General features: G+C 47.9%; 1 protein-coding gene across 7 annotated transcripts in view; it reads right to left on the bottom strand.

Moving 5' to 3' along the window:
- Positions 1–247: 247 nt before the first annotated feature.
- Positions 248–25,011, bottom strand: part of SIPA1 (signal-induced proliferation-associated 1) — a 37,373-nt gene continuing 12,609 nt past the window's right edge. For 6 of the 7 annotated variants that reach the window (XM_083590847.1, XM_083590848.1, XM_083590846.1 and 3 more), the window contains 15 exons: positions 21,774–23,059; positions 18,746–18,870; positions 17,802–17,990; positions 15,969–16,143; positions 14,774–14,877; positions 14,393–14,550; positions 9,643–10,240; positions 9,070–9,344; positions 7,924–8,154; positions 6,924–7,014; positions 5,376–5,544; positions 5,135–5,233; positions 4,813–4,891; positions 4,474–4,555; positions 248–1,834 (listed from right to left, as the gene is read on the bottom strand). In XM_083590847.1, the coding sequence (XP_083446973.1) occupies positions 1,682–1,834; positions 4,474–4,555; positions 4,813–4,891; positions 5,135–5,233; positions 5,376–5,544; positions 6,924–7,014; positions 7,924–8,154; positions 9,070–9,344; positions 9,643–10,240; positions 14,393–14,550; positions 14,774–14,877; positions 15,969–16,143; positions 17,802–17,990; positions 18,746–18,870; positions 21,774–22,683 (3,438 nt within the window). In that variant the 5' untranslated portion in view covers positions 22,684–23,059 and the 3' untranslated portion in view covers positions 248–1,681. Of the gene's footprint in view, positions 1,835–4,473; positions 4,556–4,812; positions 4,892–5,134; positions 5,234–5,375; positions 5,545–6,923; positions 7,015–7,923; positions 8,155–9,069; positions 9,345–9,642; positions 10,241–14,392; positions 14,551–14,773; positions 14,878–15,968; positions 16,144–17,801; positions 17,991–18,745; positions 18,871–21,773; positions 23,060–23,273; positions 23,797–25,011 lie in introns of those variants that run through there. The other variant, XM_083590852.1, reaches the window with a different exon arrangement.

Below are 25,011 nucleotides of genomic sequence, written 5' to 3' on the forward strand. Positions count from 1 at the left end.
GCATTAGTTCTGATATCAGCGGATATGGGTGGGTGGGGAGAACGCAGAGACACAAAAGGAGAAAAGCGAGTTGAAATGGAGGGGGCAGCTCATCTAGATGGAATCACAGAAACCGTGCCCCCACTTCCTCCCCTCGGCTTAACCAGCAGCGTACACACACACACACACACACACCACCCCTTGTTTTTCCAGGCCCCCCGTTTCCCCAAAAGTTGCCAGCAAAGACGACAAAGGAGCCCACGGCATGTGGCTGCAGACCAAAGACTTTATTGCACAAGGAGGGCCACGGCTAGTCTGTACATTCAGTTCAAATCCAGGCAGGAGGCTGGGGTGGGGTAGACAGACGGACAACAAGATTCCCCACCTCCCCTCGCCTCTCTTAACCTTGGTCCAAGGAGGAAGGAAGGAAAAATATGTACAGGACACACAGACACAAAACGGCACAGGGGGAGAAGGGTGCCCCACCTCCTCTTGCTTCTCGAGGTGGGGCGGGCCAAGATCAGGATAGCCAACGAGCTGCCCTCTGGATCTTGCTGGGGCTCTCAGCTCCAACCAGCCTGAGTCAGCATGGCCAATAGTCAGGGAAGGTGTGAGTCCGCCCCAACCGGAGGGCGTCACGTTGGCTACCCCTGGCAGAATTGGAGGAGGGGGGAGCAATGGGTAGCACCACTGGAGGCGGTGAGATAAAACAGCAAGCTGGATTGCCTTGCCCCCACCTAGGAAGAATCTGTGATGGGTTACAAGAAGAGGTGGAAATGAGGACCACACAGGGCAAGGAGGGAGCAGGGCTTGTGTCACAGCTTTCAAAAACTTCACAGTTAACGGGCATGCGGGCCAAGGCCTCCATCAGGCAGGAAGCCCCCTGTGCAGTCCCAAATCAGTGCTGGGATGGGTTGGGGGGAGGAGGAGGGAGGGAGGGAGGGAATGGAGGCAGTGAGGGAAGGTTTGCTCAATCCTTCTCCCTCCAGCACCACCACTGTACACACCTCTGCCCAGGGCAAATTGTTAAGCTGGGCATGTCACACTCTCCCCTTCCTCAAAGGTGATCTGCAGTTATTGCCTGGTGAATTTATTTTATTTTATTTTGTCCGATGGAACCACAAGGGTGGCATTTCCACGGGGGCTGGTGGCAAGAAAAGTCCAGGGTCCAAAATTGTAATTCGGTTTTTAAAAAAATTAAAAAAGATGCTCAACAAGACAACCATTCCCACCCCTAACCCCACCCCGGAGAGGAGGCTTGTATGGCTCCAAACTAAGGTTACAGGCTGGTGCACAAATTAATTGGGGAAGGGGGTGGGGCAGTAGCCCCTGAAAGGAACTGGGTGGCAAGCCTTGGTCGATAGGTGCAACCTCTTCGCTAACAGGGGCCCAAAGAGTTCCACCTCACCCAAGGCGACCAGTTGAGCCCTGTGTCCTTTGGGCCCCCAAACCTCAGCTTCCACCGAACCACCCCCCATTCTGGGAATATACAACACCCCCCGACCAGTGGTAAGAGCTGTAGCACTAGCCACATCAAAGGCTAGCGGAGGGAGGGCTTAAGTGGGGGGGGGGGCACGGAGCACGTTGTAATGGAACAGCCTGTCAAAAGTCTCTGTTGTGCTCCAAGTAACAAGTGAGAGAGAGAGAGAGCACCAGCTACCCCCTCCTAGGCCCCCAAAGGTGTGAGTGAGGTCAGAGGGCCTCAAGGGCAGTGGGGAGGCGTTGGGGGGCCGCCCAGCATCTGTGTGACCTGGCTGAGCTGAGCTGCTGCCGTCTCTGATGCTTCCTTCAAGCGCTGGGTGTTCTCTTGAAGGGTCTGCACTTCCGCTTGCAACGCTGCCTTTTCAGCCTTCTCCTGGAGGACAAACAAGGAAGAAAGGAAACACAGAAACACATCAGGGGCTCCATCCCATTATGCTGGCTTGGTTCTAATCCATCTAGATGCTGAGGGGACAAGGCTGCTGTTGCTGCAACAATTAAAGCCTGCATCTGACCATATGAAGCCACACACTCGCCAAGGTCCTCAAGAGAGACCCTGTTGCATGCCTAGACAGCAGGTCCTGCTGCTGTTGGTGCTGCGTGTCTTCCGGATGATGCTGACTCGCAGCAGGACCTTCTCGGTGGTGGTTCCCAATGTGTGGGATACCCTCCCCAGTGAGGTGCATCTTGTCTTCTGCATCAGTGTAACATTCGGGAGGAATTTTAAACCGTTCGTGCTCACCCAGGCTTTTGATGTCCAAAAGATACTGCTCCCAGCAACCTTGAAATTATTAGCTGATTTTTTTTAAAAAGATGCTCTTAAATGCTTTTTTAATTAATTAATTAATTAATTAATTAATTAATTTGTATTTAATTGTATTGCTTCACCATTCTGTTGTTTCCTGCCTAGGGCTCCTTTGGGTGAGGATTCAACAAATAAATAAATAGCACTTGAGGAGGTGAAAAGACAGTGCCCTTCCCTGTTTGCTATGTCTTGTTGGAGGAACACTCGGCCCCCAGAAGCTCCATCAGGCCCCTTCTCCTTCAGCATTCTGTTCCAGGATGGAAACATTCCCAGCCACCAGGACCCTTTCGAAAAGGGCTTTCAAACAGCCCCACACTAGGCTTTGAAGCGCAAACAATTGGGGCCTCAAAATGCAGCGTCACCTGATGTCACTATGGCATTAGGTGACTGACAACAAGGTGGCGCTACCCACCTGTCAAATTAGGCCCACCAGAGTGGCGGGGGTGGGGGATAAGGATGGAACCTGTTGGCTAGAAAATGCTTCCTGAATGGCAACTGGACTGATCTGTTCCAGGCAAGACTGCTCAGGAGTTTCTTCAGCACCTCAGAGATTAATAAATGCATTGTGGCTGGAGGTTTTGTAGGCAATACCCCACAAACTGTTCTAGTGAGGCCTCATTAATTCAGACATTGCTGAGGAGAAAGTTCCACATGGCATGACTAAAAAATAAACAAGGAAACCCACATCTCCTCGAAGGGAGGAAAACCAGACAGTCTGCAATGTCTGAGTTTGGGCAGCGAGTCCTGATAATGACACATACCAGGGGGTGAGGGTGTTATAGGTGGATGCCAAGCTATTTTAAGAGGAAGCCTCCTCCTTTCAGAATGATTTTTAAAGGAAAATGGGAAGGGAAGAATTCATGGTTCACATTCATGAACAAATCTGATGGTTTTCTGCAGGGCTTGAAGGGGGGGGGATGAAGATTATGGGCAGTTCCCTCACTGCAAAGGTTTCATTCTATCTGCATTTATTTATACAAAGATAACCCAGGGGCTGAGCAGCCTTTGGGCTTGTGGGACCTACTTGCTTGTTCTACCAGAATCTTGAGGTCTGCCAACAAGAATCAGGTGCACAACTGCAGCTCAGGTGGATGGAAGGACACTAAGACTTAAGGAGTAAGTTGCCTTTTGAGCACAAACACAGGCCAGGAATTTGTGCTCAGCATCAGCATAGATGCCAAGTCCACAAGCCCTTTTTCACAAAGACTTTTCCAAGTTTTCTTTCTCAGCAACCTATTTTTATTTATTTATGGTGGTGGGGTAGTCGTTTTAGTTGTTGCTGTTTTTGGGAAAGAAAAACGCTGGCTGATCTCCCATATATCTACCAATAGATCCTGAACTACCTTGTGCTCGCTTGCCCCTGTGATAACAGATATAGCTATGGCCAGGTGGGCTTTTTCACAGAACAAGCTGCTGTGGCAGATGTACCCGTTCCTCAAGACTGCAGAAGCAGCCAGTGACATGTGCCTCAGGTACAATACCTCGTATGATTTAAAACTGGTTCAGGGGAGGAATAAGTCCCATGAGGAAATATTGAATGAACTGGGCATCTTTATAGTCTGGAGAAGAAAAGACTGAGGAGAATTCTTCAAATACCCAAAGGGCTGTTGCCTACAGGAGGGCAAAGACTCTGGGTGCCTCCAGACTTGGAATTTTGTGGGAGCGATTCAAGTGCACACCAGAATTGAGATTTGCACAATTAAAGGGGATTAAAGTGCTCTGTTGCCCTAGCACAACAAATCTGCTTTAAAAAATAAATAAAATAAAATTTTCAGTTAGGAAAGTGATGGGGAAACGCACCCAAAAATGTGGGATGAACAAATGGTTAACAGTAGGGGTGGGGAACTTTCAGCCCGTATATCCACCCAGTTTGACCCACAAGTCCATTCTGGGCAAACTATGCCCACCTGCCCTATACCTGATGTCAAGTGTGGAGCAGGTAAAAGTGTGGCTTGTCTGAAAGGGATTTTCTTTGTGCAGTACCTCCAAAGTGCCAATAACCAGCTGAGATCCTGATAACTTGCATCCTCCCCTCCCTCTCAAAAGGGTGGCAGCTGCTCTTTTTTTTAAGAGTGCAAAGGAAAATTTAATGTCATTTTTAGTTTGGCTCTAACTTTGGGAGAATGGGGAATACCTTTCAAAAGTAAATTTTGCAAAAACCTTGCTGGTCTGATCCTCTGTGCCTCTTACATTCCTGCTCACTACCTCACCTTCTGAAGATCTTCCTGCAGTTTCTTGAGTGTTGATTCCAAATGCAGGACCTTATCAGCAAGGCTGAGAGGAAACTGGGACCTGAAAGAGTTGGAAAAGAAGGGAGAACCAGGGTGGGGAGACGCTGATGTTAACTATCCTGGCAAATGATTGTTCTCACATTTTTATGTAACTAGGAAGATGTATATATTTTTGCTACGCCTTGCAGAATGGAGAGAAGGAATTCAGGGAGCTGACATACGGATGAGATCTCCCCACCATATAGTTGAACCTCCCCAGCACGCTCAAATCTCTCTTCCCTGTCCCCTTGTACACACACAGAGAGAACTACTTCTTACTCCTCATTGGGTTGCTGCTGACTCGTGCCCCTCTGGACGGTGGTGCACAGGGATTCCCTGCTCTCCAGCACATGCTGCCCTATGGATGGAGAAAGAGGCACAGGTAAGAGATTCAGCCAGAGCAAGAGGAAAGCCCTAGATAGGGGAATGGCCCATAGCTCAGTGGCAGCACTCTGGCTTTGCACACAGAAGGTCCCAGGTTCAAGTCGGACCTGTTCTAAGGCACCTTCCTGTGTTCCTAGGATGCTGCCCTACACTAAGTTCCAAGACTTTTGCCGCAGCTAGTGTCAGCCTGTTGGTTTGGTCCCCCACACTCACTCACCTTCCCTGGAAAGGGCCTCCAAAATGCTGTTGCAAGCAGAAGCCAAGTTGGCAATGGACTCCCACTCATCCTCCAGGGACTCTCCAGCTTCAGAGAGGACTGGGGGATAAAGGAGAGGGCAAGGCCTTCAGTCCTCAAGCAAACCCTTGGCCCGCCCAGGCGTGGCCACATCAGTGCCTCTGCACTCGGGGAAATGGGGGAAGCGAAGGAACACAGGGCGGAGGAGGGGAGGATCTCTTACTTTTGGTGATGGAGTTCCGCAGGGAAAGTGTCCGCGGCAGGAACTTATCTGTTTCTCTGGACTCCAAGTGTGGAGAGGTCTTTTCCTCGGGAGGCAGAGATTCGGGGCCTTTGGCTACCTGGCCCACAACGGATTCTTTCTTGTTTACAATGGGATCTCCAGGATGGTCCTAGGAGAAGCAGAGCAGAAAAATCAGCCCTCTGTGCATTCTGCCATGTGGCACAAGCGACTAAGTGTGGTACACAGTGCAAAATTCAGCTTCCTGAGAAAACTTTGGCTTTCTTTTTTCTTTAAGAAACTTTCCAGCCTTCTTAAGACAGCAGCAACAGGATATTCTTACCCTAATCCTCATAAACTAGCAAGAAGTCTACTGTTGCTACAAGGGGTAGGAGATGGAGAAGGGGACGTGTGTGCTGCAAAGACCTAGACAAATGGGGTGTGATTCAGGGCCCATTTCAGTAGATGATCAAGGGATGGAGCAACACCCCTGTGATGTAAGATTGCAGGTGAGTGAGAAGCAACATGACAGAAGTTTATGAAAGTATGCATGAGAGCGAGAATGGACAGAGACATTCTTTTCTTGCTCTCTCAATACATGATGCTGAATGTTGGGGGATTTAGAGCAGATAAAATAAATGACTTCTTCATGCAGTGCATAGTTAAACCATGGAGCTCACTTCTGTAGGAGGCTGGGATGGCCACCACCCAACTTTAAAAGAGGATTGGGCAAATTCATAGCAGATAAAGCTACCAATGGCTACTAGTGTTGCCTCCACAGTCAAGGGCAGTAATGCTTCTGAATACCAGTTGCTGGAAGACATAGGAGGGGAGAGGGCTCTTGTGCTCAGATCCTGTTTGCAGGTTTCCTACAGGCATTTGGTTGGCCACTGTGATAACAGGATGCTGGACTAGATGGGCCATTGGCCTCATCCAGCAGTCTCTTCTTATGTTCTTATATTTGATGCCTCAGGCTATACAATGCTAGCAGGTTGCGTGTGCACACGCACACACACACACACATTGTGACATTGCACTCAACTCCTTCCACTTTAAAGGGCTGCCTCAGGTGCTACTGTTGGAGAGGGAGTGCAGCTGTGCTGGGGAATTGGATCTGCACAGAGGTTCATATCCAGAAATGGCCAACCCTTCACCAGGCAAGGGGCTGGTAGGTGTGGCTTTGCCAAAATGGCCTCATGAGCCGTGGGGAGGCCTCATTAGGCCCATGGGTTGAAGATTCCCTACCAATGAGCTATAGTTTGATGCAGAATGTCCCATGCACAATCACAGCACCCCCAGTTGAAAGGATCAGGAAGGGGAAGAAGGGGAAGACCTTCCTCTGCCTGAGACACCTCCCTCCCCTGTTGCCTCCCTTGTGCCTGTTTTGGGACAGTAAGCCCCTTGAGGCAGGAACTTGCCAAACATGCTCCTTGTAAATCACCACGAACATAGAAGCCACTATATTATTTAAAGTGGTTGTTGTGACTATTATTAATGTTAAAATCAAAAGGCACATAAACAGAGGTACAAAGAGGGAAGACAAACACTTACTGTGTCCTGATCTGAAGAGGGCTTGGGTGTGGCAGCCAGGATGAGATCTGGAGGGGGATTTGGCAGGACTGGGATGTCCTGAGGTGGCACCCTGCAGAGAATGAGACCCCAGACACTGAGACATGGAGGCAGGAATGGAGAACGTATGCTAAAAGGATGATGAATTGCTGATACCACATCTGAGGTCTCAGAACCAAGTCACAGCATTTCCTACAAACGTTTTCCAACACATAACAGTCTGATTTAGATCTAAACCCATCTTGTAAGAAACCCTGCCTTTTTTGCAGCCTTGTTTCCTGAATATCACACATTTTTTAAAAATGGCCAGAGGAAGGGAAACGGCTATTCTATTCTTTGACGACTAACCTTCTCCACCTCTTGCAGGAGCTGCAAAAGCTGATGAAAAGAAAGGAGTTGGCAGCTAGTAGACCCAGAGCGGAATCTGGTCCACTGACAAATGTTAGCAGCCCTCTTCGCCCCTCCAATTACCTGCAAACTTGTTATCATGGGCCTTGAGGAAAAGACATGTTTACAGGTGCACATGCACACCCCCCCTCACACTCCCTTTATCCCATGCTTCTCTCTCTTCAGGTGCTTCTAGCAGCAGAAAAAAGAGGAAGCTTGGAGCAGCAATGAAAGGCGTTTTGCAGTCTCCTACATCCCTGCAAAAAACAGACAAGGGTTGCATGTCTAACCCAAGATAAAACTGGTGGAAGGGCTGTAGCAGAGCAACTGTTTTGCAAGCAAAGATCCCAGGTTCAATCCCCTGCATCTCCAGTTATACAGATCAGGTGAAGCTCTGTAGGCCCAATATCTTTTGCCATTTGAAGCACAGTGGATAATGCCAAGCTAGAAAAACAGATAGCCTGTTCTGAATAAAGCAGTTTCTTGTGTTCCTAAGATCCATGGAATGAGGCAGAGGGAAGTTGGCTGGATGTGACAGGGAAGGGGTGAGTGGGTATGAGCCACGAAAGAGGCTGGAGGTACTAGTGCTACTCACGGGTCTGGAGGCTTGGGCGTTCGGTCACTATGGCTCCGCAGAAACTCAGTCCTCTCCTCTGCCAGGCTGTGAGGGGGCCCCCCATCTGGCAGGGACAGTGAGTGGAGCAGCTGGAGCGTGGCAGGTTTGAACCCTGCTTCACTCCCCGGCCTGGTCAACTCCACATCGCTGGCTGGTGGCTCACTCCTCCTCTTCTCTTGTAGAGACTTTAGGTACAGCTCCGAGAAACTTCTGCCAATGTGGAGGAAAAGGAAGAGGAGAAAGACATCAGAGCACCGTCCTGTAGGTTGGGTGGAGGAATAATCTTAAGTGTCATCCAGCAACAGCTATTCCATCAGGACTAGAGGGCTAGTTTGATATACCTAACAGCAGCCACTCCATCAGGCTGCAGAGCAGGAGCAAAGGGAAGCAAGGCTATAGGCTCTGCAGAGAGAGCAGCTGCCTTTGGCTCACCCACAACTGTCGTGCAGCAGCATCCATTTCATCACGCTACTTTCCAATCAAGCTAGTCATTTTAAGGAGGATAAAAAGATAAAAAGACCTTATTTCTAGAGCAGGGAAGGGACAAAAGGGCACCTCTTTTGTACACAGAATAATTTTATGTATGCTTTCATTACAGAGACTTAAATCCTGCTCTTCAAAGTCCTGGGGCAGAATGTAAAATTGGACAACACAATGAAAACAAATTAAAAGCATATAAAGTTACACCAAAAGCAGGGAAACCTAAAAGATCACACAGACACACACACACACACACACACACACAAATACACCAAAAGCTAAGGAAGGGAAGGGTAGGGGAACCCATTTCAAATTAAATTAAAAGGCCGGGGGGTGGGGAATACAGGTAATTAAAATGACACATAAAAGCAGGAGTCAGGCAAGCATCCCTGGGGAGAGCATTTCAAAATCAAGCTGCCACCAATGAGGAAGTTTATTATGGCCAAGACAGCCAGGTCCCAGCGGACTGCTGCTATTATCTCCAGTTCAAGACCCCAGGCACCTTATACAAGGGGGTTTAATGCCAGGACTAGGCACTGGGCAAACCCAAAAGAAATCGGAACTAAAAGCAACACACCAAGGAGAGCAAATATGAGAAACCTGGCCTGGGAGTGTTCCTCTCTCCCATCCCCAAAGTGTACTCACCTCCGGGCCTTTCCATTCTCATCTGGGGGTACGACAGTAATGGTGACCTTCTTGGCAGTGCGCAGAAGCTCAGAGGTCTGGGCATGGCTGAGGCTGGGCAAGGGTCTCTCACAGACACGGACCAGGCGGGCCCCAGGCTGAAGACCAGCCGTCTCAGCAAAGGTGAAGCGCTCCACCTCCGTCACGAAGCCCTCGGGGTCCATCTGGAAGCCCAGCTGGCCAACCCCGTTCCGCAAGAGGGTCAGCTCCCGTGTCTCGCAACCCCGAGTCACCAGCTGTGGGGAGGGGAGATAGTTCAGGTGGTGACTAGATTAAGCCAAAGAGCCTATTTTTATAGCCAGTGTATAGCCTTGGGACCCACAGAGTAATAATAAGCACAAGAACCCCTCTAAGCATATGGAGAGTGTATTCCCCCACAGCCAATTAACAGAAGACACCCCCCCCCCACATCTGTAATTCAGGAAGTGGAGCACAAGGGACCCAAATTTAGCACCACAGGACTTTGAATCCAAATGATGCTATGCATCCCTTCCGCTCCCCACCACCCCTTAGCGGGTGAAAACAAATTATTACCTGCAGCCGGTGGACAATGTCACGGATATCGGAGGCCTGACCCTCATCCACACGCATGCAAATGTAATCCCCTGTCTCATAGTAGAGGTCCAAAGTGCAGCTTTCAGAGAAGGTCCAAGCCAGGATGTCCCGGCAGGAACAGTTAAAAACCACCCTCTTCTCACGGGCATCAATAAGGACTAGAAATTCAGCCGAGATGCCCAGCAGGCACCGCAGCTCAGGAGTCTTGCTCTCGGGTCCTCTACTGCCATCCCGTGCCCACACGCCCCACACCAAAGCCCCCGCACTGTGTGCCTCTGCCCCCTTTGGCGCCTTGGACTTCTCGCGCTTCTTTGCAGCCAAAGCGATGAGGGCCAAGCGCGACGAGGAGGCCTCCAATGTGCTGGTGGTGGCGTGGTTGAGGGCCAGATCTCGCAAGTACTCCTGGCGGGTGCGCGTTGCCATGGCGTGGAACTTCCCTGAGCGCTCGGCTGCATTTTCTGCGTTGATCGCCTTGGCGAGCAGGAGGTCTCGGAAAGCTGGGCCCTTGGCAAAGGAGTTCTCAGCCGGGATGAAGGGACCAAAGCATGGGATGTCCTTGGTGCAGCTGACAGCCACGCTGAATGGAGCAGCCATTTGCAGAGAGAGAGGAGAAGGGACACAGGACACTTTTAAAATTAAAAAAATGCAATGGAATCGCTTATTTCTCTGCATCACTGAAATAATTTTGCATTGGTCCCAGGATTCAGCATCCTGGGCACCTGAATTTCCATTTGGATATATATATCTATATTAAAAGCAGCTTTCTAGCTCTCATTAAATGCTTTTATCTGGCTAGAAATATCCTTGAACATTGATAATGGCCTCTTGCTTGTGGGGCTGGAGAGAGGTGTTTGTAGGAACATCTGACTCTGGGGGTACTTGCCCTACCATATAAAGGTAACAGTCACATCAATTTTGCCGTCCATTTTCCAGCCCTGCCAAACACTGGCATGTGACTTCTGAGAGGTTGTTGCGGCATGATGGAAACAATTGTGTTGGGGTGGGGGAAGCAGCCTAAACTAAGAGAGTGACCCTGTGCAATCCTTGTTTCCCAAACCTGCTACTTAAAAAACAGCATGCAACTATATTTGGGGGCAGGGATCTATGGGCCTCGCTGCAAGCCCACCAAACCAGAGGTACAATTAAGGCAGTCAACCTGCTAACAAATAAATTACAGTACTGGGCAATAACAGTAACTGAGTCCAAAAGCAGCTAGGCCTTCCGTACTGAACTGATCAAGGAACTAGGCCCAAAGCCTGAGGCTTTTGAACTTTGCATTACCCTGACAACCACTCAAGAACAGGCCTCGCAGCTCCCTCTGCTGGTGTGCTGTGGCAGTGGTACTGAAAGAAAAGTTCAGGGTTTGAGAGCTTGAAAAAAATGGGGATCCCATACCTCCCAATCGCCTGAGGAAAAAACAGGATGGTCAAATCTTGGCAGCCATTTTTGGTGCCACAATCGCATGCGCTCTCCCCCAGAAAAAAGCACTGTTTGGGGGCACTGCGCGAGAGCTTGCCACAGTATAAGGCAGTGGCAATATGCCTGTGAATAACAGTTTCTGAGAATCACAAGCGGGGAAAGTTGCTGTTGTGTAGGGTTGCCATATTTCAAAAAAGTAAAATTCCTGACACCTGCAAAGTTGTTTTTAGGAAGACCCCAAAATTGTTGACATTTTAGGGAACAAACCCAAATTGCTGAGCTTTTGAAGGGAAACCTCCCCACCAAAAAATAGTGATTTTTGGAGCTGTTTCCACTGCTTTTTCCATTGCATTACCATACATCCGGGTTTTCCCTATCATTTTGCTGATTCTGCAAAATCCCCCCCCCCGACGCCCTTTTTACATCCAAAAACCAGGACGTGTTAGGAATTTCCCTGACATATGGCAAGCCTACTGTTGTGCATAGGTCCTGCTTCTGGGCTTCCCACTGGGGCATTGGGTTGGCTTCTGTTTGTAAGTTACCTAGGAATTATTTTTGTATTGGGCAATTGATAAATCAAATAAATTAACAGTCAAATAAATATTAGCTTTCCACAGTTCCGGCATAGCACCTGATGAGGTAGGCTGTTGCCTCTAAAAGCTTATGCCAGTTTAGAATATTTTTTTAACAGTTGGGGGGGGAGGGTCTTGTTAGGGTCAAAAGCCAGTATAAAACGATTTAATAAATAAATAAAGTTAAACGTTACTGAAAAGTTAGTGTCATTTAACACATATCTTATTCTTTAACATGCTAGTCTTAGCATGCCTGGAGAGCTATGTCAACAAATGTGTGTACTATCTAGGGATAGCCACAAGAAATAAGTGACTATTACTGATTTTATTTTTGACTAATATTACATTTATTTCAGTTGCCAAATTTAGTCAAATTTGACTTGTACTGTAATGATTCATTATTTTACTCATTAATTTCATGAATCAACGCATTTCTAAAACGGGTATTTTTCCTTCTTGGAAAAAAAATTTCCCCACATCACTTATGGAAAGCTGACATTGTGGCAATCAAAAAATGGTATTCAGGAAACTGATAATTAAAGATACAGGAGCCTCTCCCAACATCCTTTACTGCTTTGCTCGTCTAACCAGGGCACGCTGGTACTATAATTATACCTTACTGTAAAAAGGGCAAAAATAGTGCAAATCAAGTTTGAAAAAGAAGTTGTACTAGACTGCAATAGTTAGATGCTGCTGTCATCTGGTTTCTCTGGAGAAAGAAAAAATGCACCAAGAATGGCAAATAAAAACAGAAGGGCTACTGTGAACTAACCTCAGCACCAAACTACATGTGACATTAATCTCATGGTTTTCCCTTGAGTGCAGAGGTTTCTCCCGACACAAAGAACCAGCCAGGGGCCCCATTCCAGATCTGGGCAGCTGTGAGGAGGGATGGCAGGGGCAAAGCCACCTGTACCCTACCATACACACACCATTTAGGGGATTTGTTTTTATAATAATGGAAACTAATGGGGGAACACCCTTGTAACTGTACTGTACTACTGTTTCAGAGGAACTGAGGGTCAAATTACTGTACAAGGGTTCTTAATTTAAAAAAAAAAATCCCTTAAAATGTGGCTGTATCTCTGTTTCACCACAAGGGGACATATTTCTAAGATAAAAGAGTACAGTACAGGAATTACAAGTCTCAGCCAGCTGAGTTTCCTGCAGAAAATAAAATAAAAATCTAATTTGTAAAAACCCGTATCGAAACCTGGTCCTGCATTCCATATGCTGTTGGATCTGTGAGGACCGTTAGCATATTCTGGCAGAAAATATTGCAAGAGATAAGTAACAAGTTATAAACACATCAATATTGTTTCCTTGTGCTAGTGAACATTTTTGCAGGCTATCTCTGCTGTGTTCAAGATGAGGTCCTGATTACTCCTCTGATCTTTGTGTCCTAAAACCTTAACCAGAACCTACTTTTTCAATCAGATAAGGAGACAGGAATAAAGGACTGAGAAGCAACCTCGTATCTTGGGATTTAATCCAACGTTAGTCCTCCTCAGAGTAGACCCACTGAAATTTATAAATATCCATGTATTCTAATGAGTCTACTCTGGCTATAACACAGTTAGATACAACCTTTGCTAAAAATCTGGGACAAACGGAGAAACTGATACATCAGATTAATCTTATTCAGAAGTCTAGTTAAACTTGATGCTTTCTTCCTTGAATGGGGCATGTTCATTGCCTATGTGGAAGTGTGGTTTGAGGCAGTGGCTACAGAGTTGGATTAGCACAGGCTTCCTCAACCTGCAGCCCTCCAGATGTTTTGGCCTACAACTCCCATGATCCCTAGCTAACAGGACCAATGGTCAGGGATGATGAGAATTGTAGTTCAAAACATCTGGAGGGCCGAAGGTTGGGGATGCCTGGATTAGCACCAGGCACGCTCATTCATGAAGCTCAGTGGGTGACCTTGGATCCAACACACTCTCTCCCCAATGAGCCTACCACAAAGGACTGCTATGAGTACCATGGGCCACTCTGAGCAACTTAGATGGAGGGTTGGAATAAAATAAGGAAAGAACGGATTTAAAATTTAACAACGGACAATGATGGCTGCATTTGCACATCATGTTATGCCACAGATTGCTTTAACCATGGTTTGTTCAATGCGGCTCAGAACCTCATATGTCAAGGACAACCCCTCCCCACATCCACTCACCCTGGCCCTGTGATCAGAGGGCGGCAACACGAGAACAAGCCTTTCCTGTGGTTGTGGAAAGCTCTCCCCAGGGAGGCTTGCCTGGTACCATCTTTGTCTAGTCTTAGTTGTCAGGCAAACATGTGTGCTTTTTACCTGGACTTTTGGCCCTTCATTTGAAGGGTTTTAAGTATTTTTGGCCTCTATTAGTGGGATAATAATAATTTAATAATAATTTATTATTTCTACCCCAACCATCTGGCTGGGTTTCCCCAGCCCCAGGTAGGAAAAGACCTGCCTTGTATTTATATAGATATGTTTTAAAGGGTTTTTTATTGGTTCTGTGTACAGTAATTGGTCTTCGGGTTTGTATTGTGTTTATACCTCACTTTGGGTTATTTTTACAAGGTAAGCAACTTGTAAACGTAAATGTAAATAATAATATTGGCACAAGGACTAAAGCATTTGCAACCAAAAAATATTAATTTTCTTCAAAATCTCTTGCTGTCAAGTCCAAAGAGGTGTTACAATTGGAAGGTCAGGGAGAGTTTCGCCAGTTTTCCCCGCACTGCCACCTCCCTCTCACCTGTAAGTAGTGTGCTCTGTGCAAGATTCATGTGCCCTCACCACAATGAACACATGCTGAAAGTGTGAGCGGAACACCTTTGGCGTGAAGGGGAGCGCTCCAGGCTCCTGGAAGACGATGGTCACAATGTCATTCCCAATGTGCCGCTTCCTCAGCAGCTGCAGAAGATTGGGGGTGGGGGAGGAAAGGAAGGTTACCAAAGAAATGGGGAGCTGGAGACTTGAGACAGGCACTCTGTTCAGCCTCTGAATGGAGCGTTAAGAGGATGTGAATAAGTTCTGCTTGATTCTTCTCCAGTATGTGTGTGGTGGCTTCCCCCTCACTTACTTTTTATGGGGAATCTCTTGTTCCCCTGACCTAAGCAAAAATGCCCCCACATACCTGCTGGCGGTTGTTAGGGGTGTAGGGTAGCATGGTAGAGACATGGAACATGATCTCATAGTCCTGATACGTGGTATAGAGCGAGTGGGTCCCCGTGGAATCATCTGCAAAGAAGAGTGGCAGAGAGATTAGAAAAAACTTTCAGTGCAGCTGCTGCTAGCATCCACCCACCCAAAAGGTAGCTTTTTCAGAAAGGGTCTGTGTATGGCAGTCAGGTTCTGCATCCATAGCACTAACCAGAGGAGCAATGACTGCTGGGAGGAGCGGAAAGAGAAGAAACGTCATGGTGCATCTGCAGCAGCATAACCGGACGCCTTCACCTGCCCCAGCTGCAATAAAGCTTGTCTCTCCCAAAACTTGTCTCTCTACAGTCACAGCAGGCATGGCAACCTTCCAACTTCACGCCCCCCCCCCAAAAGCCGTACTTCTCCATCGTCTTCCGAGACAGACAGACGCCAACCAACCAATTTTACTTAATAAATAAATGCATAGCTTTAACAGGAGAAGACAAAAAGAGCTAGGAACTTGACTACTAAGCCCTGCTCAGGCCTGGCAACAACATGCGGCATACAACTACCAGACTTTTATAAGACATCTGAAGGCAGCCCTGTTTAGGGAAGCTTTTAATGTTTAATAGATTATTGTATTTTAATATTCTGTTGGAAGCCGCCCAGAGTGGCTGGGGAAACCCAGCCAGATGGGTGGGGTATAAATAATAAATTATTATTATTATTATTATTATTATTATTATTATTATTATTATACTGTGGTAAATGCTGTGGGAGAAACAAGACCCTTTGGGGGTGTGGAGGTTGATGCTGTGAACCGCTCCATCGTAGGCTCAGGTTGTATATGTGTAAATAAACTATGTATCATAAAGACACCATGGTCTCTGCTGCGCCTCATTTCCAAAAGGAACCACAAACCCTGGGTAACTGCCTGAAATTTTTCACCGCTCAGAGACTGGGGTGGCATGCCGCTGGGAAATTCAGGTGGTAGATGGGCACTGCATCCAGCTGCCCTCTAAGCAGTTTATATTTTATTACTGTTTACATTGCCTTTTTTAAAAAAGTTTTAAGAAGTGGGGGAGAAGGACCAGGAGATGCAGGGTCTACTGCGGAAGACCCCATAGGCCACCCCCTAACCATGACCCTGTAAAACACACATACATTAATCACACTCCCGTTATACTTACTCTTGTTGTCTAGCTGGGCACGGTACTTGCCAAAGCCGAGCAGCCGGATGCGCTCACCCAAGAGGTCCAGGAATTCCTGGAAAGTTGGCCCTGCTTCCTCGTTGTTGTACATGTCTTCCTCGGAGCCCTGCCCTGCCCGGCAGTACAGCACCCCGACTTTCCGCTGGAAGCTGAGCTGCAGGGAGGGGGAAGTCCGGGATGGGTAGATTGAAGGGCAAGACCCAAACGAGAACCAATCAGAGGCTCTTTCAAAGCCTTCACTTTACTGGGTAGGTCTAATCCAGCATCCTGTTGCACACAGAATGACCAATCAGATTCCTCTTGCGATGCCCACAAGCAGGCCACAAAAGTGCTAGCCCTCTCCTGCTGCTGTCGCCCAGAAACTAGCATTCAGAGTATTCAATGAGAGGCGCAACTGCAACAAAAAGCCCATCACGTAGTTGTCCCCGCCGGGTAGCTGGAGCAAAAGATCTTAACATATGTGTCTCGGTAGAAAATCTTAAAAGCCGCGTAGATTGATGTGGGACTTTAAAAGTACCTGAGGTCCCAAGCTGCGTTGGGCTTTAAAAGTCAAAGTCAACACCGTAAATGGAAATGAACCGATAGCCATGCTCATTTGAGACAGCAGAGGAAGATGGGGCTTCCAGATATTGTTGGACTACAACAACTCGCATAATTCTTGGCTGTTAGCTATGCTGGCTGGGGAACATGGGAGCTGGAGTCTAATAACAATGGGTGGGCTACAGGTTCCCCAGCCCTGCCTTACAGCTCTGCTGGATGTTCTTTGATGGTTGCCTTCTGATTTTTAAATTATTATTTTTAAATACAAATGATACAAATCTAGCCGCTCAAGGAAGAAACTGATTGTCTAGATCCATTTCAATTGGGGTTTAGGCCCAGAACCTGTCTTGGTCACCCTGTACAATGACCTCAGTTGGGAGAGAAACATGGGTCATGTGTCTCTGTTTATTCTCTTCAACCTCTCAGCGGCTTTCAATACCATCAACCATTGTTTCCTTCTGGAGTTAGGACCGTGTGGCACTGCTTTGAGGTAGTTCCAGTACTACTTGGATTAATGTTTCCAGTGAGCACACCTTCCCATTTTTTCTCGCAAGATCTCGGCAGCCATTTTGGGTGCTGCGACTTCACGCGCTCTCGCGTTTTTGGGCACTACACGAGATTTGCCCCCCCTCCAAAAAACTGCTTTGGGGGGCAAGAGCGAGAGTCACATGACTTGCCCAGAAGCCATCCCAGAAGATGCATGTCCCAGTTTTGCATCAGAAAAAGTTGGAAGGTCTGAGAGTGTTGCTTAGGGAGTGTTCTTCAGCCCATGGAGCCTTCAATGTGAGGTTCCTCAGGATTCGATTTTATTCCTTGGTTGACATCTGATGCCCTTTTAAATGTGTTGTAGGATTATTGGTTTGTTTTTGTTCTTATGTTTACTGTGTATTTTGTGTTTTTTATACACTCGTACCTCGGCTCCCGAACACCTCAGGAGTCGAATGTTCCGGCTCCCGAACGATCAAAAACCAGAAGTGAGTGTTCCAGTTTTTGAACGTTCTTTTGGAAGCCAAACGTCAGATGGGGCTTCTGTGGCTTCCAGTTGGCTGCAGAAACCGTTCTTTGGAAGTTGAACGGACTTCCGGAACGGATTCTGTTTGACTTCCGAGGTACAACTGTATTGCAATTTTATGTTGTGAACCATTCTGAGATCTACGGATGAAGGGCAGTATAAAAACAAAAAAACAATTTTTCATGGCAGTAAACGGCCTTGAAGGTAGTTCTAAGACATAACAGGGTGGGGAATATACGTTTTGAATGAAACAGCCTTACCCCTTGTTCATCCAACTTGAGCAAGGTCTCTGGGACCTTTGGGGAACTAGAGGCCAGGCGGAGACACTGCAGGTTGAGCTCTGGCATGACGTGTTCCAGCAACTTCTTGGGAGGGATGCCCCGTGGGGCAGTGTGGCGGGCCGAAAGGGGAAGAGCATCCTCCAGAATAGATCCCCGCAGAGTCCGGAGCTGGGAGGAAAACAACAGCTGTCAAGGGGACTCCCCTCCACATAAGGCCATGACACCACTCAGTGTGGCCTAGTGGCTAGGATGTTGGGGTGGGACCTGAGAAAAGCTAGGGTTAAGTCCCACAGACTCTCTTTCAGGCCACATTTACACCATAAAGTGGTATAATGCCACTTCAAACAGTCATGGTTTCCACCAAAGAATTCTGGGAGCTGTAGTTTGTCAAGGGTGCTGAGAGTTGTTAGGAGATTCCTTATTCCCCTCACAGCCCTACAGTTCCCAGAGTGCTTTAACAATTAACTCGTTCCCGGAGGATTCTGGGAATTGTAGGTCTGTGAGGAGAATAGGGGGTCTCCAAACAACTCTCAACACCCTCAACAAACTATAGTTCCCAGGATTCCCAGCCATGGCTGTTTAAAGTGGAATCCTAGTGCTTTAAACGTCTGGTGTGAATGTGGCGGCTATCGTCTACTCGGGGCTGGTGTCAGTTCTCCTGGGAAGGTGTCTTTCTCCAAGAAAGAAGAATCTGCATAGACAGAACTACATTATGCAAACCATAAATTTAAGAATGGGTTATTGGGCTTCCACTAAACCCTTCCTCCCTCCCCATCTTGTTTTCCTTGTGTGCTGTGTATTTTAGAGTGTAAGCCTGAGAGCAGAGACAGTTCTCACGGCTGATTTTTGGTAAGCAAATTTAGCTCGCAGTTTGGGATAAAAAAACACATGAACGGCTATTGCGGCATGTTGTAAGAACCCACCTGACTTGTGCGGATTATAAGGCGGTAATTGTACTGGGGTCCAGCGCTGCCCTCTTTCTCCTCACGCCGTAGTGACACAGCCACAGAGCCCAGCTTATCGTCCACCCCGAAGTAATTCTGGTGCTCTGTGTGGAGAGAAGCGAGGAACCTGCCTTGAGGACAGCTTGCAAACAAAGCCAACCAGAGACTCTGAAAACAAGGAACCTCGCAGCAAAGGCGGCCAGCAGGAGGCCTACACTTGCCCCATGCCCCCTTTTTGCCCTCAGCCACCCTGAACACCAAGGGTGAGCAGAAGGTCCATTGGGGTCTAGTGGAAGATCTCTGTATGATTCAGGAGATCAGCAAAGTTTTCTGACTCCCAATTAGAACAGGGGAAACCATTTTCTCCATCTGAACAAGGCTGCTGGAACGAGGTACACCAGCCAGGAGTGGGTGATGGTGGGAAAGGAGATTGAGCTCTGTTTTCAAGTATTGGACACAAAGTCCTTGGCTTTGTGTCAAGTATTGGACACAAAGTCAGAGGCACCCTCTTCTCAACTATATAATTCTAACTGTAATCTTTTGTTCCTGGGTCTGAGCTGGTAGATTGTGGGGTTGATCTGAGAAGGCTAAGGCCAGACCATTCTTCCTTGTACACCAGGCCTCCAAATTTTTTTGGACTGCCATCAGCCCCACAGCAGCTGGTTGGGAGAGGCTGCTGTGCACCAGGAAAGGACAAAAAGGTAGCCCATCACTCCCAAACTGGGATTTTGTCTTCTCCCAATCTCTAACTGCCTATTCAGGGCAGGTGTCACCACATTTTAGGAACATGCCTTTGAAGCAGCTCTGCCCTGCCCCTTGCAAGGCACACTAGGTTCCAAAATTCCCCTTTCTTCCAGATGCCTTCACCAGCAGTGCTTCACCAGCACTGCAATCCTCTTAGCTTCACAGTGACCACACCACTTGCTGTCCATTGTTTTGGTCTCCTTTTTAAGCCATATAAATGCATTTCAACACAGGGCTGTTGTTGGAATGGGGGCTAAATGGGCGCAGGGCTGTTGTTGGAATGGGGGCTAAATGTCTTCAATAAAGCTATCTCTGTTAGAAAAAGAAGGAATGATCTATTGCTCTTTCAGAAACATTAACGAAGAGATTACATGCATTGAATAATACAAATGCTGCAGACAATTTTGTTGATATGTGGCATCCTTTTATAAAATACTTTACTGATAACCCTGAAGAATGGCAAGTACCAATTATGATGGCTGACTGGGAACAGTTATGGACCACAGGTATGAAGTTCACGGCATGTAATGCCTTAAGAGAGAATATAATGAAAATGATATGCAGGTGGTACATGACACCAGTCAAGCTTGCAAAAATCTATCATTTGCCCGATAATAAATGTTGGAAATGTAAAGAGACTGAAGGTACATTCTGTCACCTTTGGTGGACATGCCCAAGGATAAGACTTTCTGGGAGATGATCTATAATGAAATGAAAAAGGTATTTAAATATACCTTTCTGAAGAAACCAGAGGCCTTTCTCCTAGGCATGGTCGGCCAACTGGTGCCAAAGAAGGATAGAACTTTCTTTATGTATGCTACAACAGCAGCAAGACTACTTATTGCAAAGTACTGGAAGACACAAGATCTACCCACCCGGGAAGAATGGCAGATGAAGGTGATGGACTACATGGAACTGGCGGAAATGACTGGCAGAATCCGAGACCAGGGAGAAGAGTTGGTGGAGGAAGATTGGAAGAAATTTAAAGACTATTTACAGAAATATTGCAAAATTAATGAATGTTAGAAGGATGTTGGAATGATGTTATGTGGCTTTAGCAGAAATGTTATAAAGGATTTTGGAAAAACTGACTGTTAATTGGTGAAAGGAGGGAAAGTAAAGATACATTATATTAAGATAAATTACAGGACAAAAATTTGAAAAGATGGAAAGGATTTGCTGAAACAGATAATCGAACTAGAATACAAAAAAGGGAGGTGTGAGGAGGTCAAGGAAATAAGCTAATGAAAGATAAGTTATGGGAAGATGTGCTGTATTCTTCTTTTTTGCTTTTTTAATGGATTTTATTTTTTCGTGTTTTTTATTTCTTTTTCTCATTTTTGTTTTTTCTTTATTGTGATGTTGTATTGTTTTTGTTTAAAATGGTGTTTGTTGTTTTTTCTTTCTATAACCTTTAAAACTTTAATAAATATTAATTAAAAAAAAAAAAGAATGGCAAGTACCAAAACCAGAGATTGGACTTCGGCAAATCTTAACTAGAATGAACCCTCCTGAAGGGGGGAAGAGTTGGGGTTTTGTTTTTGTATCCCCCCTCCACTCTTTTTTGTAATGGTTATATATTGGGAATTAATAAAACTATATTAAAAATAAAAAATAAAGGCAACTCCGACAAAGGACCAATGGTTGCATAAACTAATAAAATTTGTGGAATGAGCACGTTTAACGGCCAAAATAAGAAACTGGAATGAGGAAAAAGTAAGGAGTGAGTGGGATTGTTCTGGAGAATATTTAAAAAGAGATGGTATCATGGTTAATTTCCAGGTGGGATGAACTTAGGACCAGAAGTGGACAAGATAAATGAACAGAGAGGAAGAAAAAGGATGGAAGTCTACTGGGGATGCAGCGATCCAAAGAATATGATCTAGAATGTCAGTGAAGGAAAGACTGGGAAGCCAATACAGACTGAGAACGTAAATCCATGTATATAAATGAGTGCAACTTTAAATTTGAAAATGCATAAATAAAGTTATTTTTAAAAATTAAAATTAAAGCCATGCATCATGCAAAAAGGAAGCAAGAGGAGGCAAAATAATGGTCCAGGAATTGGAATTCTAGTTTTAGGAGAAAGAATATTGTCTTCCTAGCCAGGTTTTCCATACTGCGAATTCTCTGTATAACCCTTTATTGTGTCCCACACAACCCCCACTCGGCTTTTTGCTTTTTCCTTGCTTCAACACCCCAAGTCAACTCCCACAGCCCGCCCAGGGCCCCCTTCCATCTCACCCTGCCAGCAGCCGCTCACCCTTGCCGTAGAAATGCTTCCGATAATAGCAGGCTCCGAGGTCGGCGTACTCAATGGCATGGCTTGTCCGGCTGGTCCTCTGCCCGTAGCTCTCCCGGGGCTCCTCCAGCACAGAGACCGCCATGTTGGGGCAGTGAAACCCCGCAAGTGAGCCCCGATGCTGGCCGATCCCCCACTCAGCCTCGCCCCCAGCCTCCATGCGGAAGTTGGGGCAGCTGAGGACCAGAGGCCCATCTTTGTCCTCGCTCCCCTCTCCCTCAAAGGGGGGTGCCGGGTCCGCCTGGCAGCGTTCCCGTTCTGACGCAGCCGATGCCCCGGTGGTGACATTGCCAGGCTTCTCCGCCTCTCGGGTGGCCTCGCCCGGCTCGAAGAGGATGCTCTGGACGTCGTAGTGGGCCAAGTGGCGACCCCACACTGGCACGGGCGCCTCAGAAGGCACAGGGTCCCCGGCCGGCGCACCGTCTGCCTCGGTCTCCCACACTTCGTTGGCCGCCAGTCCCAGCAGAAGCAGGGGGTCGCGGAAGCGCCGTGCTGTGGGGCTGCCGGCCTGTGGCTCTTCGTGGCTGTGTGCCCGGGCCCGAGGGGGCACGGGGCACTTTGTGGATGTGTTGGGGATGCTGCTGATGCGGTGAAGGCCAACTCCAGCGGCGGGTGGCACAGCGGGCAAGGGAGAGCCGGGGGCGGCAGGGGCAGGGGCCAGCTCCCCTTCGCTGAGTGTCACGTCGCTGTTGCTGCGATGCATGAGGTAGCTACGCCTTGGGGACCTCAGTGGAGGGCCGCACTGCCCCGCAAGGGGGCCCTCAGCCGCCTGGGGCTTGGGGGCCCGGAAGGTGTCAAAAGAGAGGGACGTGAGAGGCGGTCGGTTCCAGTGGCTTCGGGTCTTGCGGATGAAGAGGTCGTCTGACTGCATTGCCTCCAGGCGCCCACAGACCTATCCCCTCGCGCTGGCCCAGGCACCCAAAGGACCACGGGGGAATCTGGATCCTACCCAACTGGAGAAAGGAAAAACAACACCAATCCCGCTTCCCCAGGTGCGTCAGCAAATCAGGCTGTCAGCATGTAACAGGCCGCAGTCTCTTTGGCGGAAGAGGTCAATGCCCCGCCCATGGGGAGGGGCTTCCAAACACGCTTAAAAGGGATCTAGTCCTGCTGGGGAGAGCCAAGTTGCTCCTCAGCAAACAGGCTCCATGCAGAGGCGAGGGTCAGCACACAGCAGTCAGGCAGGCAGGGGTGCCAGGAATCACCTGGCCACGGCAAAGCTGTCTAGCCATTTTGAGGGCTGTTTACTGCAATGGAAAAAAAGAGACACAGGAGAAAGGGAAGAAGGCAGGTGAAAAAGATCTGCTTTGAGCCAAACACACCGGGTTTATGGAGCTGGAATTCAAGCCTGCTGTGATATCCACATCTCCTGCTTTGGAGACCTTGCCAAACTTTCCCAGATGGGGTACAAGCATTGGGCCCAGGAGGCCTGAAAGATTGTACTTCCCTTCACAAACCTACCCAGGTGTCAAGATCCTCAGGTGAGCACCTTCTCTCATTCCTGTCAACCTCAGAGCCACAGTTGGTGGTGACACCAAAGAGAGAGTCTATTCTCTGGCTGCTCCCACATTGTGGGATTTCCTCCCAAGAGAGGCTAGACTGGCTCCCTCTTTGTTATCCTTCTGCAGGCAAGCCCAAACCTTCCTGTTCAGACAGGCCTTTGGAAATTAAGGTGGGGACGATGCTGACAGAATCATAGAAACGCAGAGTTGGAAGGGACCCTAAGGATCATCAAGTCCAACCCCCTGCAAAGCAGGAATCTCAGCTGAAGCATCCATGAAACATACCCATCCAGCCTTAAAAACCTCCACGGAAGGAGAGTCCATAACTTCCCGAGAGAGACTGTTATACAGCTCTTACTGTCAGAAAGTTTTTTCATATGTTTAGTTGGAATCTGCTTTCCTGCAATCTCCTTTCTGATCACTGGGCTTTCAAGTACCTAGTAACACCTCTGAACCTGACTATAACCACGGCATCTGGGATTCCTGGGGAGGAGGAGAAGCTCCCCGCTTCAAACTTTGCATAGCACCTGGAATAAAGTGGTTCCTCTACCCACTTTATTTGTCAAGCCCCAGTATTAAAGCAAAAACAGGGCTCCATTTGCTCCCCACCCCATGTAGGATAAAATCCCTGCTGTCAAGAGCCGATTAGCCTAGTTGTTTGACAGAGCATCCTCCCCACCCCACCCCTGAGGGCTGTCACTCCCAATCACCATCGGAGGAACTGGTGCCCAGCTGTCCCTTACCCTGTACAGATGGTGCAGCCCAACAAGCCCTGCACCCAGCCAGGGGCCTGTTTCTTGGAGGAACCGGCCAGCTTAGGGCAAGGATGGAAGATTTGGTGGGAGAAGCTGGAAGGCAGTGGCATCTGAACCCGGGTGCAAAGCAGGTCCCCCTGCCCACTGCCTTGCGGCAGGCCCTGTCCCAGACTCCGAGCAAAGCAAAAATAACAGCATACCCGGCCTTGGTCTTGCATGCGCTTTGCACAATCACTAACCCCGTTTAACTCACTTCCACCTTCACCCCAAAATAAACTACACACTGATTGGAAGCCGGGCCGGGGAAGGCAACAACCTGCCTCTGACCCCGTGGGGAGGACCAAGTCACACTGCGGTGACATGTAACGGCAACTCTTAACCAAGCAGCCCAGAGGCCAGAGGCACACGCTTCACTTCAGCACCACAAGCAGGAGGAAGTGGAAGAAGACGAAACTTCTGCAAACGATCAAAGCACAGGCATGGCTTCTTGTCATCAAGGCGTGAGGAGAAAGATTAGGGGGAAGAGGATGAACTGTGTCTGGTGGACAGAGACAGAAGCAAGCAGCATTCGCTCAGGGAGGGAAATTTCACAGGAACTCGAATGGGGGGGTAGGAGCTTTTTCAAGCCACATCGACAACAGCTTGCAACCCACTTTTGCACTATGTGCTCCTGAGTAGGCCTGGGCTATAGCAGACTGCAATGTCGGTTTCCCTCAGTGGTATATCGCTGGTGAAACAGCAATTGCACTCTTCCATCATATGATGCAGAGGGAGAAACAAGCCACCCGGACCCGGGGTTGCAGTTTTGCGAAACAATTGGACTGTAACCTATTGCTTAGCAATAAACAACAATTGACTCCTAACTCTTCTTGCCTCTGAGTTTTATTGGCGTAAACTCAGAAGAATTTTAGCTCACAACAAAACTGCCATTGCACTCTTCCA

This window comes from Podarcis filfolensis, assembly GCF_964270895.1.
Source record: "Podarcis filfolensis genome assembly, chromosome: 16".
NCBI classification, from domain to species: domain Eukaryota; kingdom Metazoa; phylum Chordata; class Lepidosauria; order Squamata; family Lacertidae; genus Podarcis; species Podarcis filfolensis.